The 12,515-nt window shown below is 39.6% G+C and overlaps 1 protein-coding gene across 1 annotated transcript in view; it reads left to right on the forward strand.

Moving 5' to 3' along the window:
- Nucleotides 1–12,515, forward strand: part of LOC121314460 (piezo-type mechanosensitive ion channel component 2-like) — a 211,410-nt gene that overhangs the window by 149,154 nt on the left and 49,741 nt on the right. Inside the window, exons 8-17 of the mRNA XM_041247759.1 lie at nt 359–527; nt 2,695–2,826; nt 4,203–4,241; nt 5,112–5,250; nt 5,365–5,525; nt 7,361–7,597; nt 8,113–8,233; nt 8,339–8,520; nt 8,756–8,904; nt 9,358–9,531. Of these exons, the coding sequence (XP_041103693.1) occupies nt 359–527; nt 2,695–2,826; nt 4,203–4,241; nt 5,112–5,250; nt 5,365–5,525; nt 7,361–7,597; nt 8,113–8,233; nt 8,339–8,520; nt 8,756–8,904; nt 9,358–9,531 (1,503 nt within the window). The remainder of the gene's footprint in view (nt 1–358; nt 528–2,694; nt 2,827–4,202; nt 4,242–5,111; nt 5,251–5,364; nt 5,526–7,360; nt 7,598–8,112; nt 8,234–8,338; nt 8,521–8,755; nt 8,905–9,357; nt 9,532–12,515) is intronic.

Here is a 12,515-nt window from a genome sequence, read left to right on the forward strand (position 1 = left end):
AAAAAATAACTAGATTACGGTTACCAAATATGATGTCTTTACAGTAGCAAATATGCATAACCAATTGAAGTCACTGTCCTCATTAACAGTCAGCTACAGAATTTATTTAGAGGTGCCCTTATTTACTTCAGTGATATTTAAGACATTCCTCTTCCTGACTTGTATTCTGCCTGTATGGTTCAACTCAAATCCATTTAGTAGATATTGCCTGGTACATTTTGCAGTATAAAAATGTTTGGAGCATCTAAGACGATTGTAATGCACTCTTTTAGCAGTTCTGCGTCTGAAACCCAGATCAGCGTGGAAACACGGAAAATAAGTAATGTTTTTTTTTTCTTCTTTGTTTTTTTCCGAACAGATTGTTTGGTGTGACACCTGTAATTCAAACCAACTGCTCAACTACATGGATGATAATATCTCACCCAAATTTGCTGTGGTTTCACTATATAAATCCCATCATGCTTTTGGTGCTGTACTACACTCTCGCCACCCTCATTCGACTGTGGCTTCAAGAGCCAATTGAACCGGTAACTTGACAGTCGCTGCTTACTGCATTGCACATTCTGTTGTCTTAACACCATAACGTTTATTTACAGGGTTACTAAATAAACATATATGACATGTATGTCTTTATGTGTCAATAGATTAATGCTGGTTAAATTTGCTGTTGATATCTGCTTTTGACTGCTCTACATATTTTTTTCCCCCTTAGAGCAATGCCTCACTCAAACACACACACACACACACATATTTTGAGAATGCAAATGCTCACAGTGTTACACTTATCATACATGCATGCTTTTATCCTGGTATATTGCTGAAAGCAGGTTGCAAAGCCTATGGTAAACTGTCATTTTACTCTCATGACCTTCAAATTAAATTGACTTTTTGTGCTGGTACTGTATTCAGTTTAATACACCTGGTCAGATACAATGTAGTGTACTAGATCTTATATATGTAATAGGGGTGTAATCCTACGCTAATATCACAATGCAATACCTATCACTATTTGCAGTTTGCGATATGATATGTTTCACAGTACATGTGATGTATTATGTACTAGGCTTCTTGTATCAGGAATAATACGATCAAATGGTCATTTAATGATGGAGCATTTATTTAAAAGACAACAAGTAAATGGAATGGGATGAGCATGTATTCAAATATAAAATACACTTATTTTTCATTCAAGAACCACTTAGTGAACTACAATGAGCTACAGCATGTTGTGCTTTTGGTCTTGTGTCACGATATGAACGATACATCCCTCTATTATGATACAATCAGAGTGTCAGATAAGCTGTGTACTTGGTGTTTTACGTGTTGACAAAAAATATTAATTATGTATGATATTTAAATGTAATGTGTAAACAATACGCTTAGCAATTTTGCTGCACAGCTTCAGTTCACATGTTTTCAAGCTTCTTGTACTTCGTTGGTTCCCGGCGTCTCAATGGTCGATTGTGAATACTGCATGCGATAGCTAGAGACTGGATTATAGAAATGCCGGGACAGCTAATTGTAGCCTGCCTGGGAATCGCCCGAAACACCGGACCTATAAGTCTGGGGTTTCATTAAAACACAATTTTTTTAAAGTGCAGTTGAATCCACTCACTTGCAATGCGTGTTTGTGACTGGTGAATATGCAACTGGATTCTTGTTCTGTAGGATTTCTCGGCGCCCAATTTATTTTCACAAGCACGGTTTATTTTACACACGCTGTTTAAAATATATATTTTTTCAGAGTAAAACAGGTTTAAAAGGCACTGCATGGCAAAAGGACGTCAGTACTGCATCTCCAGCCCCACCCCTTGTTCGCTGTATTTTTCACATCTTCATAGTCCTGCATAGTGATAAATCCTCTCCTGATCACTCGTTTTATTACCAAACTCCTCAATAATGTGATCCAACTCATTATTTTATTACTATACCATCTCAAAAAGCTCTGCAAATCTCTTTGATATTCTTTGAGCGCTGGATGCGGAAGCAGCTATCTTCTTTGTTTGTGTCCGTGTTATCTCTGTGGTGCAGAGGTATGTGTATTGCTCAGATACATCCCTTTTATTTGGCTTCTCTTGGCTCCTATCGGCTTCATTCTGCCATTGAAAGGTTTTCTATGCTTTTTCTGGAGGAAAATTATTAGAGACCTGTGATTGACGTCTTTTTGATGTCTTTCGGACTGGAAAGGGAAAATTGTAATGATGGACCTGGTCCGACATAGGACCGCAAAGGGTTGAAGTATGTACAGTATTTATTGAAAGTACTCATGACTTCAAGGTAATGTTGCATTTTGCTCACCGAAAATACATATTACTCACATAGTGTCTAAATTGGAGAGTAAATTACTCAGGGACCCAAACCTTATCTGGAGTGCTGGTTACAAAATATCATGTAAAGAAAGTATCACGATTCATCCATACACAATGTATTGATACACCCCTAATGTGTAATGTTTTTAAGCATCTATGAGTTTATTAACCTGCCACCTCCTCCCGTATTACTGCTAATATCTCAGAAACCATTTAAGCCGACAACTTCAATCTAACAAAATCTAACAGTACCTTTCACTCTGACCTTTGACAAAAGAAATGAACCCTTTCTTGACAGTTTTGTTGCAAAGCTGCCATGGCAGCACAGTGCCTAAGCCTTGTATTTCAGAAATAGTGTTTTTTTTTATTAATTTTTTTATTTAAGATGGACATTGATGAAGAAGAGAATCTGGAACTGGAAGAAGAGAAAGATCATGCCGGCAATCAGATTGTGGTGACAGCAGAAAAGAGACGAAGAATGTGGCAAGCAGCACACTCTGCAACCGAGGAGAGAAAAGTAGGGAATGAACAATGTGGGCCTGCTGCATGTACAGTGTTTGTATGATATTAAAAGACAGTGATACTTTAAATTTAGAGCAAATTTGATTAAGAATAGGGAAATGATGTTGGTTATAAAGCGAGACATTTTTAATCACAACCACTGCTATATTGTACTTTGGTTTGAAGTCTCTTTTTGTTGGACACCATTGAGTGTGGGCTTGACTGCAAGGCTTTTCGTGGAAAAGGAGCAGCTTGTGTTTTGATGGTCCTTTTCTTGCTAATAAACAAGACAAGTTAGCCTGCCTTACTGCTTCTCAAAATGTACCTGTTTGGAATAGTATCCAAAGCCGCTTTTTCTAATAACCATATAGTTTCCTTTAAAAAGCCATATAAACGTTTACCATAGTAACAGCATAGCAAAGTGTAATAACACACAGAAAAAGCATGGTAAAGCATGGGTAAGCATTGTAAAGAATAGCGAGGTATAGTAAAACATATTAATAAAAATTGGCAAACCAGGGTAAACTATGCTAACTGCAAAGTGTAACCATGAGAAAAGCCTGATACAGCTGCAACAATTCCATGCAAAAATACAATGGTAAACCTTTATAAGGGAAGGTTTAACTTACCCAAAAAGCCACACAAAAAGAAGCACAATTTTCTTGCATTACTAGAGCTGTTGCTGCAGATGTGGTGCACAAATAGCTTGAAGCCTTTTGTTCTAGTTTGTTCAGTAGATTTAGATGCTTTTAGTCATGTAGTCCCTTTAAATAATGGATGCTACACCGCCTACTCGATATATAGCGCGGGTGTCGGGGTCAAATATAAATCCGCTATATATCGAGGGCCACGATATAGCGAGAGACCCATAGAAAAACAAATAGGCTAACAAATAAGTACTGTACAACCACTCCCTTGTTTTATCAGGGGCATCAGGGTCCAATATAAGTCCCCTACGCAACCTGCTTTTTCTAATTTTTCGTATAACACCGTTTTAATTCGTACAGCGGAAGGTAATTGCTTTTCATCAACTTCAGCCTCCAATTAATTTCATGAGTCTTCCTCTCCTTTCTCAAATGCACAAACCCACTGCATTGAAATAATCCATTCCCAACATAGGAGACTTCTTGCTAGGGAGGTCATTGCCTTGTGACCTTTGCTAGTGCATTGCTGCCACACATGAACACCTCGTTGGCTAAAATAAAAACCGCTTCAGCAAGTAGATATTTAATTTGCTTTAATAGCGAGGGATGATATAACGAGGGGTGAGTGTATTAACAACAGAGTGCTTGCCTGTATTGTTACTGCTTGGAAAGGATAAGAAAAATTATATTGTTTTGGGCTTTGCATGTTTCAGCAATAACCTGTATTGCATTTGTTGCTCTTTTCCAGCTTCTTTCTATGACCCAGGATGATTACAACACTTCTGATGTTAGTATAAAACATTTTCTTTTTATATATTTCTCAAAATGAATGGTGAAATATCTGGACTTCAATATGTTTCATGAATGAAAAATTAGCCTTAATTCTTTAACGGTGTAATAAACAAGAGTTTTGTTCCTGTTGAACCTACTGGAGTCTTGCATTTGCTTTATTGCTATATTGATGTGACTTCCTATTTTCTGTTACAAAGGGAGTGAATAGGGGGAGAAAACAAGAATTCCATACGTTATAGTGTTGAGGCAGGGCAGAGGCTTCACCAGAGTGAAAGTGAAAATAAAGTCAGAAAGACAAAAAAATCAACAACAAAACAGCAATCGACTTTCTCAAGCCTTCTTCTATTTAGAGATAAGAACATTCTAAAGCTTTGGACAAACTGTTCCAAGTCTGGAATAAAAAGAGGTGCTGCCAGACTCCAGTGTTGTCAGCCCCCCACCCCCCGCTTCTTAAATCACTGAGGTCTGTAAAAATAACAAAACCAATAGATTGTGAATTCATGTTTTTGTACTAGATTCTCCAACTGGATAAATGGTTTATTTTGTTAGAATACTAAGCCTATGTAACGGGGCAGAGGCTAGGGGAAAACCAACTACCTCACACACAGCAAGAGAGTGTCTAACCACTATGGAAATGACCAGGCTTCTTGAAGGGTTTGGGATAGAGCTTTTAACCTTACCTCACCAAAAGGGATCAGAATTCGTAACAACAGTGTCTTGCACAGCATTGTCTGTGACCTGTTCTGCTTCCATATCATTTGTGGTGTCATTTCGGTGGTGATGTTAAAATCAGAAACTATTACCAGTATCTTATTTTTCTAATAGGTACATAACAAGTGTTGTGATGTGTCAAATTGTACTACAGGTACTGTTGGTTAAAGTGAATGGAACCCCTGTTGATTATCACAGCATAAACTCAACCTTAGCCACTGAGGTTGGCCCAACCAAACTAGATGTGTACTCCACGCCCCAATACAAGGTCGACAGAGCAGACAACACATCAGGTAAGTTATAGTCTCACTAGATTCACTAGCTGTTAAAAACTATGTAGTGCGTTACATATTTCACTTCCAATACATTGGTTTCTGTCTTTTTTTCTTTGTCCTAACCCCCTGCAGAGAAAAAAGAAGAAGGTGGTTATGATTATGAGGTTAATAAAGATAATAAAGAAGGGGAAGAACCATCAGAAGAAGAAGAAAACCCCAAAGTCCACGCTGTGGTTACAGTATTCAGATTTATTATGAAGCAAAGCTACATCTGTGCTCTGATAGCTATGATGGTGAGTTGTCCTTTTTCATTCAGAATGCCCAATTATTTTACCCCCATTTTTCTTCCCCAATTTAGAATGTCCAATTACATCCCCATATTGCAGTAAAACCCCAAACAGCTCAAGAGAACTGAAGGACAGTGGGCGTCCCCCACTTCCACTGCAGGTGTTCGCTTGAGCTCACCAGGCACATGGCCAGTGGGGGCAGCTGTAGTGCAAAGACTGCCACATTTGAACATAAAGGATGCAATCCTATGCTCCCTTTGACTGTCTGACTCACCCTGCACACCACACAGCCATGCTTTCACCAGGAGAGAGAAAATATGAGCACATTTTAAATGTGAAAGCGCCCAGGAAAGTCAAATACCATTATCAAAAACTTCAAACAATCAATCATAGATTCTAAGGTAGAACTTAGAGAAGAAACTCAAACGGACAAAGTTTTTGGTAGTGTCTTCAATAGTGTAAGACAGCATTACTGCCAGATGGTTACAACACAAATACAATTGTGATAATTTTACTCCAAGGCATACAGTATTAGATTTTGGTCAGTGATCTATGTTAACCAGGTTATACAAGTGAAAACAATCTGCTGATGTATGTCGGCTTGAAAATGTTATAGTTTTACCTCAGAGTTAATGATTCAGTGTATGTATGTATGTATGTTATTAATTAATAATACAAAGATAAGTGGCAAGACTGTATTTTATCCCAGGAAAAGCTTATAGTCCCATTGTATGATCATTACTGACAGGTGCAGTAGTTTGCAAGTACTAATATTAAATATGATTTATAAAATTCTACTCAAATCAATTAGCTGGACACCAGCCACTCAATGTCAGCTGAAACAAGATGCTGCTCACAAGCAAGTTGTAATGTTTTGCACAGCTGAGTACCAGTTTGCAGGCTATCAGTACATGAGAACGATAAGAAGTCTTATTGTGCCACACTGTGAATTCTCACATACAGTATGCATATTTCCTGTAAAGTTATATTTGATCATCAGCACATGCCCATGTGTGGTGCATTTTCTGTTGTCATAGAAAATTATTTTCGATCAGTTTCACTCTTGGCATCTTATTAGTAACCTTCTTTGATCTCTTGCACGTCTGATGCCGTTGGCAGTCTCAGCATGTTACGGTCTGTAAAATAAAATTGTAATTTCTTGGCATGAGAATGGATATCCTACCGTAGTCATCATTTATGTGGAAGGTTCGTGTGGTATTTTTAAACTGTGCTGCATTACATCAAATGTTAGAAGTTACAGGTTCTCTGTTCTTGATTGTGTCAGCCACAACATTGTCCAGCTGTGCCGGTTTTGTTTTGCATTACATTATTTTTATGTCTTTTTTTTTATTTTTTATTCTAATCCCACGTTGAAGTACAGGGATACTTTTTCATTTCTAATATCGTGTGGCATCAGGTTGTCTTCAGCTTAATTTTTGTTTTAAAAAAATGCATTTAACTTTACATCAGGGGGTTGTGTTAGGTCTACCTGTACCTGTAGGTATAGAGGATGTACCTCAACAAGTACAATACACCTTAGGGAGTCATTACTTCTAAGACATAGCAGCACCTGTACTGTGGGAGCAATTCTTAATGGCATGTGGAGCGGCTACAGCATGTGAGGTAAAACAGTAAGAGACTGAGCCCTGTGAGGTAAACCCAACCTGGCCGTTAAAATGGTTTCTGGTAGCGAATATCTTACAAGAATAAAATGATCTGATTAGTTGTGTAAGGTCATTCCATGAATAATAGTATTCACACACATTTAGTTTTTAACATACTGTACATGCAGTCTGCATTGTGTTTTCTCTTAAGTGTGAATATCACCCTTTTATTTTCAGGCATGGAGCATCACCTATCACAGTTGGCTCACCTTTGTTCTGCTGATCTGGTCTTGCACACTTTGGATGGTCCGCAACAGACGGAAATATGCCATGCTTACTTCTCCTTTCATGGTGTTCTATGGAAACCTGTTGTTGAGTCTTCAGTATATTTGGAGTATCGATGTTGATGAGATTCCGAAAGTTTCAGGAATTTTAGTGAGGAAAGAAGAACCGTTTGCAGAACTGGGATCGAAAGTATGCATAGAGTGATAAAATATCATTCAAATATAGCAATGTCTGTGTTTAATTTCTATCTTTTTTTAATTAGTTCACAAATACGTTCAGTAGATATCTCAGTAGGTCTGTGAATAGGGGACACACACAGGTGACGATTTAGGATATAGGGTAGGGTCAGTTAAAGCATATAGTCTTGTACCTGCTCAGTTTTTTTAGGTAAGCAAGAGGATATTTTTTGTCTATCCTTTGAAGAACTGGGAGTCAGTGACTGGAAAGGCAAAGTAGATATGAGCTGGAAGCTATGAACTATGGCTGAAATGGTTTGGGTGAAATTTGTTTTAACTAAAGTTGTTTTTGGGAAATTCAGTCCTAAGAGTAATGCAGTAAGGCTGAGGAAGGATCTGTACTTGTATATTAATTCATATGTAGTATGATACTCAATTTCCTGCTGTAAAAATATATTACAAATATATTATAGCTGAAGCCAAAAAAAGTATTAATAAAGAATCAAACTGTTCCTCTTATTCCATTAGATTCTTTGTGCTTTAACATTCTGGTTGCTGCTCCGGCAACACTTGATGGAGAGAAAGGAGAAGTTACAAGATGAAGAGAATGCTGCTCTCTCCGACATCAGGGTGGAAAAAGAGGAAAAGGGTAAACTAGGGAAATCCACTGTACAAAATTTTACATGGAAATGGCAGTTAGAATAGTCCCTAAAAACACTACGTTGCATTTTGCACATTCTTCTTTTTTTTATAGAGGAGAAGGAGGAAGAGAAAGAAATCATGCACGTTCTGGGTAACCTGGTTAAAGCGATGTTTGTCAAGTACTGGATCTATGTCTGTGGAGGCATGTTCTTCTTCGTCAGCTTTGAAGGAAAAATAGTCATGTATAAAATTATCTACATGATGCTATTCCTATTTTGTGTAGCACTGTATCAGGTAAATATTGTATACCATTTTTTTTTTCTGAAAATGTTTTACTCTACCCTCTGCTAACCTTGCTGCCTTGCCTGCTAACTGGCACAGCCAACATTTTACAGTACCTTGCTTGTCACCTCCTGCTTGAAGAACTTCTGATAAATCTTTAAATAAAATAAAATAAAATTTTAGGGTGACCTTGAAATAAAGGTTCTCCCTGTTTCTATTTCAAATTCTTCCATCCTCTTACTCTCAGGTACACTACGATTGGTGGAGAAGAATTTTAAAATATTTTTGGATGTCTGTTGTCGTTTACACCATGTTCGTCCTTATCCTTGTCTACACGTATCAGTTTGAGTCGTCCCCAAGCGTGTGGTCCAACATGATGGGGATGGATAAAGAAAAGTGAGTAGTAAACTGGAGTTTTAGCTTTTCCTATCAAAACACTATCGAACCACTTCTGGTTGTCATGTGATTAATTGTGCAGTTATGGATGAAGCATATGGATTACATGTTTCTGTGTTATACCAAAAGTATTTTATACGAGCAGTAACTTACTAAAATGATTCATTTACTTAATGTCTGCCTAATTTGTTTGCTGCTACTGTAATTTTGTAACAGTTTGCTTTTCAGACAAAATGGTGCAAAATGCACCACCTCATACATCTGGCCCCCTGTGTTGTATATCTATTACATCAATTATTGTGGGGTTGCTTTTTAAAATGCCCAACATGTATTATTTCATTAGGCTTGTCAGTTCATTACAGTTCCTTACTAGTAAAACAGAAAATACCTAGAATGATTCCTTGAGGGCTGTGGATTGAGTTTGGTTTACTTTTTTTTTCTTGTGCTTTGCAGGCTGAAGGATCTGGGGCTTGAGCAGTTTGGTGTTGCGGAGCTCTTCACTAGGATATTCATTCCAACTTCTTTCTTGCTTGTGTGCATTCTGCACCTGCACTATTTCCACGACCACTTTCTCAAGCTCACAGACCTGAAGACACTGACTGCCAAGCAGGACAGTACCATTTACAGGTAAAAAAAAAATGTTGATTTCCATTACATGATGTTAAACATCATGCTGATTTGAACACGGCTCTTGCCAAGGTAAGCACCAACTAAGACGTAGCTTTGCAGAAAACTAATGTGATCCATCTGCATCTCCATCCATTTGCGTTGTTTTCCATTTGATGGTGTAGATATCCTTTTGCCTGGTGTTGATTGCTGGTGTAATGCTGGCTCCAGGGATCAGCTCATTTTACCTCCCCAGTGCATCAGCTCACACAATGGCTGCGATGCTGGCTCCGGGGATCAACCCAAAGCGGTCTCCCCAGCGCATCAGCATAACAACCGTCTGGATTGAGCTAAGTAGGGTACATCTCTGGGGTCTTCAGGTGGGCACGTTCCATCCTCGGTGTTTCATTGACTAGCCCACGATTCCTCAAGAGGGCTCAACAGTGATTCTGGCGTCCCAGCATCACTTCCCCCTCCATCCCCCACTCAGCTCAACCCAGCTTACTTACCTGTACATCAGCATTGCTTTCTTTCTATTGTGCTTGAGATCTCCATCCTGAATCTCAACCACAGCCAGTTGCTGGTCCTTTCTGCTGCTTCAGATAAGTTCTTCACTGTGCGATGCAACTCTTGGCCACTAAACCCAACGTCTCTGAGGAACCGGTTTGTAGAGTGTGCCACAAATCCTCGACAACCCACTTCCAATGGGTAAACTCAGACTCTCCATCCTCGCTGTTCTGCTTCATCAGCTAGTTGAGCATACCAAAGTCTCTTCCTCACATACGCCTCATCCACAACATCTTCCCATGGCACTGTTAACTCTACCAGATGAACATGGTGTGCTGATCCAGACCACAAGACAATGTCTGGTCGAAGGTTAGTGGTGGCAATCTCAGTTGGAAAAATAAGCCGTTGACCAACATCTGCCAGCATCTTCCAGTCTCTAGCAGCTTCCAGTTGTCCTGGGCGAGGCTTGGTTTTAACAACCTTTCTTGGTGGTTGCTCTCCTGGATGGAGAAATATTGTCTTTTGTGTGTAATGCTTTGATGGAACTGGTGGAAACTTATTAGTCAGGTTGCATTTGTCTTCCAATGCTAAGATCAAACATCGCAGTACCTGGTTGTGGTGCCAAGTAAACCATCCTTGGCTAAGACCCACCTTACATCCTGTCAAAATGTGCTTTAATGTTGCAGGTGATGAACATAAAGGACATGAGGGATCCTCACCCACCCAGAGGTTTAGGTTCTGTGTTGATGAGAGAACATCATATGCTGATCTTATGAGGAAACTGATCCTGCTCTGTTCCACTGTCCACAGGTCTTGCCAGCCGATCTTGCGTTGTTCCACACTCTCCCATCTCATCCATTCTCCATGCTTGGCCTGGGAAATGGCCTTTACACACCTGATCCTCTCCTCCTGCTTTTGCACCTCATTGACTACCAGCTTCCTCTGTTGAGCTGGGGTTGCCTTGTGCCATGTAGGAGGAGCGGAACTGAGACCAAAACCTCCTTTTCCATGCTGAACTTGCCCCATAATACCTCTGATTCGAAGGGCAGCCTTAGCATCTTCCACAGCTTTCTTTGCCGTCCATTTTCTTCCAGTTTTCAGCACAGGTGCTGCCTCCCTTACGCATTTGTCACATGAGTCTACTAATGTCATTTCCAGTTGGACTTTGGCGCTTTTAAACTCCTTGGTTAGAACAGAGATTTTTAACTGCAGTATTCCTTTGCCATAAAGTCCCACTCTGCTGAGGCCTCGTGGAACTCCTAACCATTTCCTGACATATGAACTGATTAAAGTTCCCAGCTTCTCAACTGTTGTCAAGGAAACCTCGTACACAGTCAATGGCCACAGCAGTCATGGCAGTAGACCAAACTGAAAGCACCAGAGTTTCATTTTGCCTGGTAAAGCGCTGCTGTCTATGCTCTTCAATCCTTCCACTGCTTGTTGTCTAACTTCTCCCACACGATCCCCATCTTACCATCTCCCTAGACTTTTCACTGGCTTCTCGGACACTGTTGGTATTGCCTCACCATTAATGTAGAACTATTTATCTACTACTTTAATTATAGAGATGCATTCATGCCCATTCAATGTTATTGGTTAATTTGCCCAATAACCGATTAGCGCAGGCTACTATTGCAGTCATTGTTGTCATGTCAACCGTGTATGCTCAGATTGGTGGTAGTCGCATTCCAGAAGCCAAGCACTCTCCTCCCACTACCCATTTTGATGCCCTAATAATTACTTCCATTGCCATGGTAAAAGCCAGTGGAGAAATGATACATCCTGCCATTATTCCAACTTCTAGGCATTGCCATGTAGTGCTGAATTCTGAAGCTGAAAAACAAAATTGCAAATCTCCAAAGTAGGCTTTCACTAAATCTGCTATTGTCATCGGTACGGTGAAAAAAATCAAATGCTGCCATAAAAAATTTGTGTGGCACTGAACCATATGCATTAGCCAAATCCAGGAATGTAACATGGAGCTCCTTCCTCTCCTTTTTTGCTGATTGAATTTGTTGCTAGATTACGCTGATGTGTTCTAAGCATCCTGGGAAACCTGGAATGCCTGCTTTTTGTACTGAAGTGTCAATGAAGCAGTTCTTTAATAGGTAGGTTGACAATCTCTGAGCAATAATGCTGAAGAAAATCTTGCCTTCTACGTTTAATAGGGAAATAGGATGAAACTGACCGATGCTTGTAGAATCCTTTTCTTTTGGTGTAAAGACTCCACCTGCTCTGTGCCATGCTCTTGGTACAACCAGTTTTTCCCATGCCACTTTCATCAATTTCCACAGGATTCATAGAACTCCAGAAGCACACTTGTACACTCTGTATGGAACTCAGTTAGGCCCTGGAGATGATGATGCCCTTGTTTTTTTCACAGCTTGCTCTATTTCTTTCCACTTAGGTGCACAGTCCTCCATTTGGTATTCAGGTGGATTGATAGGTGGGATATCTGAAGGCATTGACACAGGCTCCTGCCTTTTTGAATCCGTATG

This window comes from Polyodon spathula, chromosome 4, assembly GCF_017654505.1.
Source record: "Polyodon spathula isolate WHYD16114869_AA chromosome 4, ASM1765450v1, whole genome shotgun sequence".
Classification (NCBI taxonomy): domain Eukaryota; kingdom Metazoa; phylum Chordata; class Actinopteri; order Acipenseriformes; family Polyodontidae; genus Polyodon; species Polyodon spathula.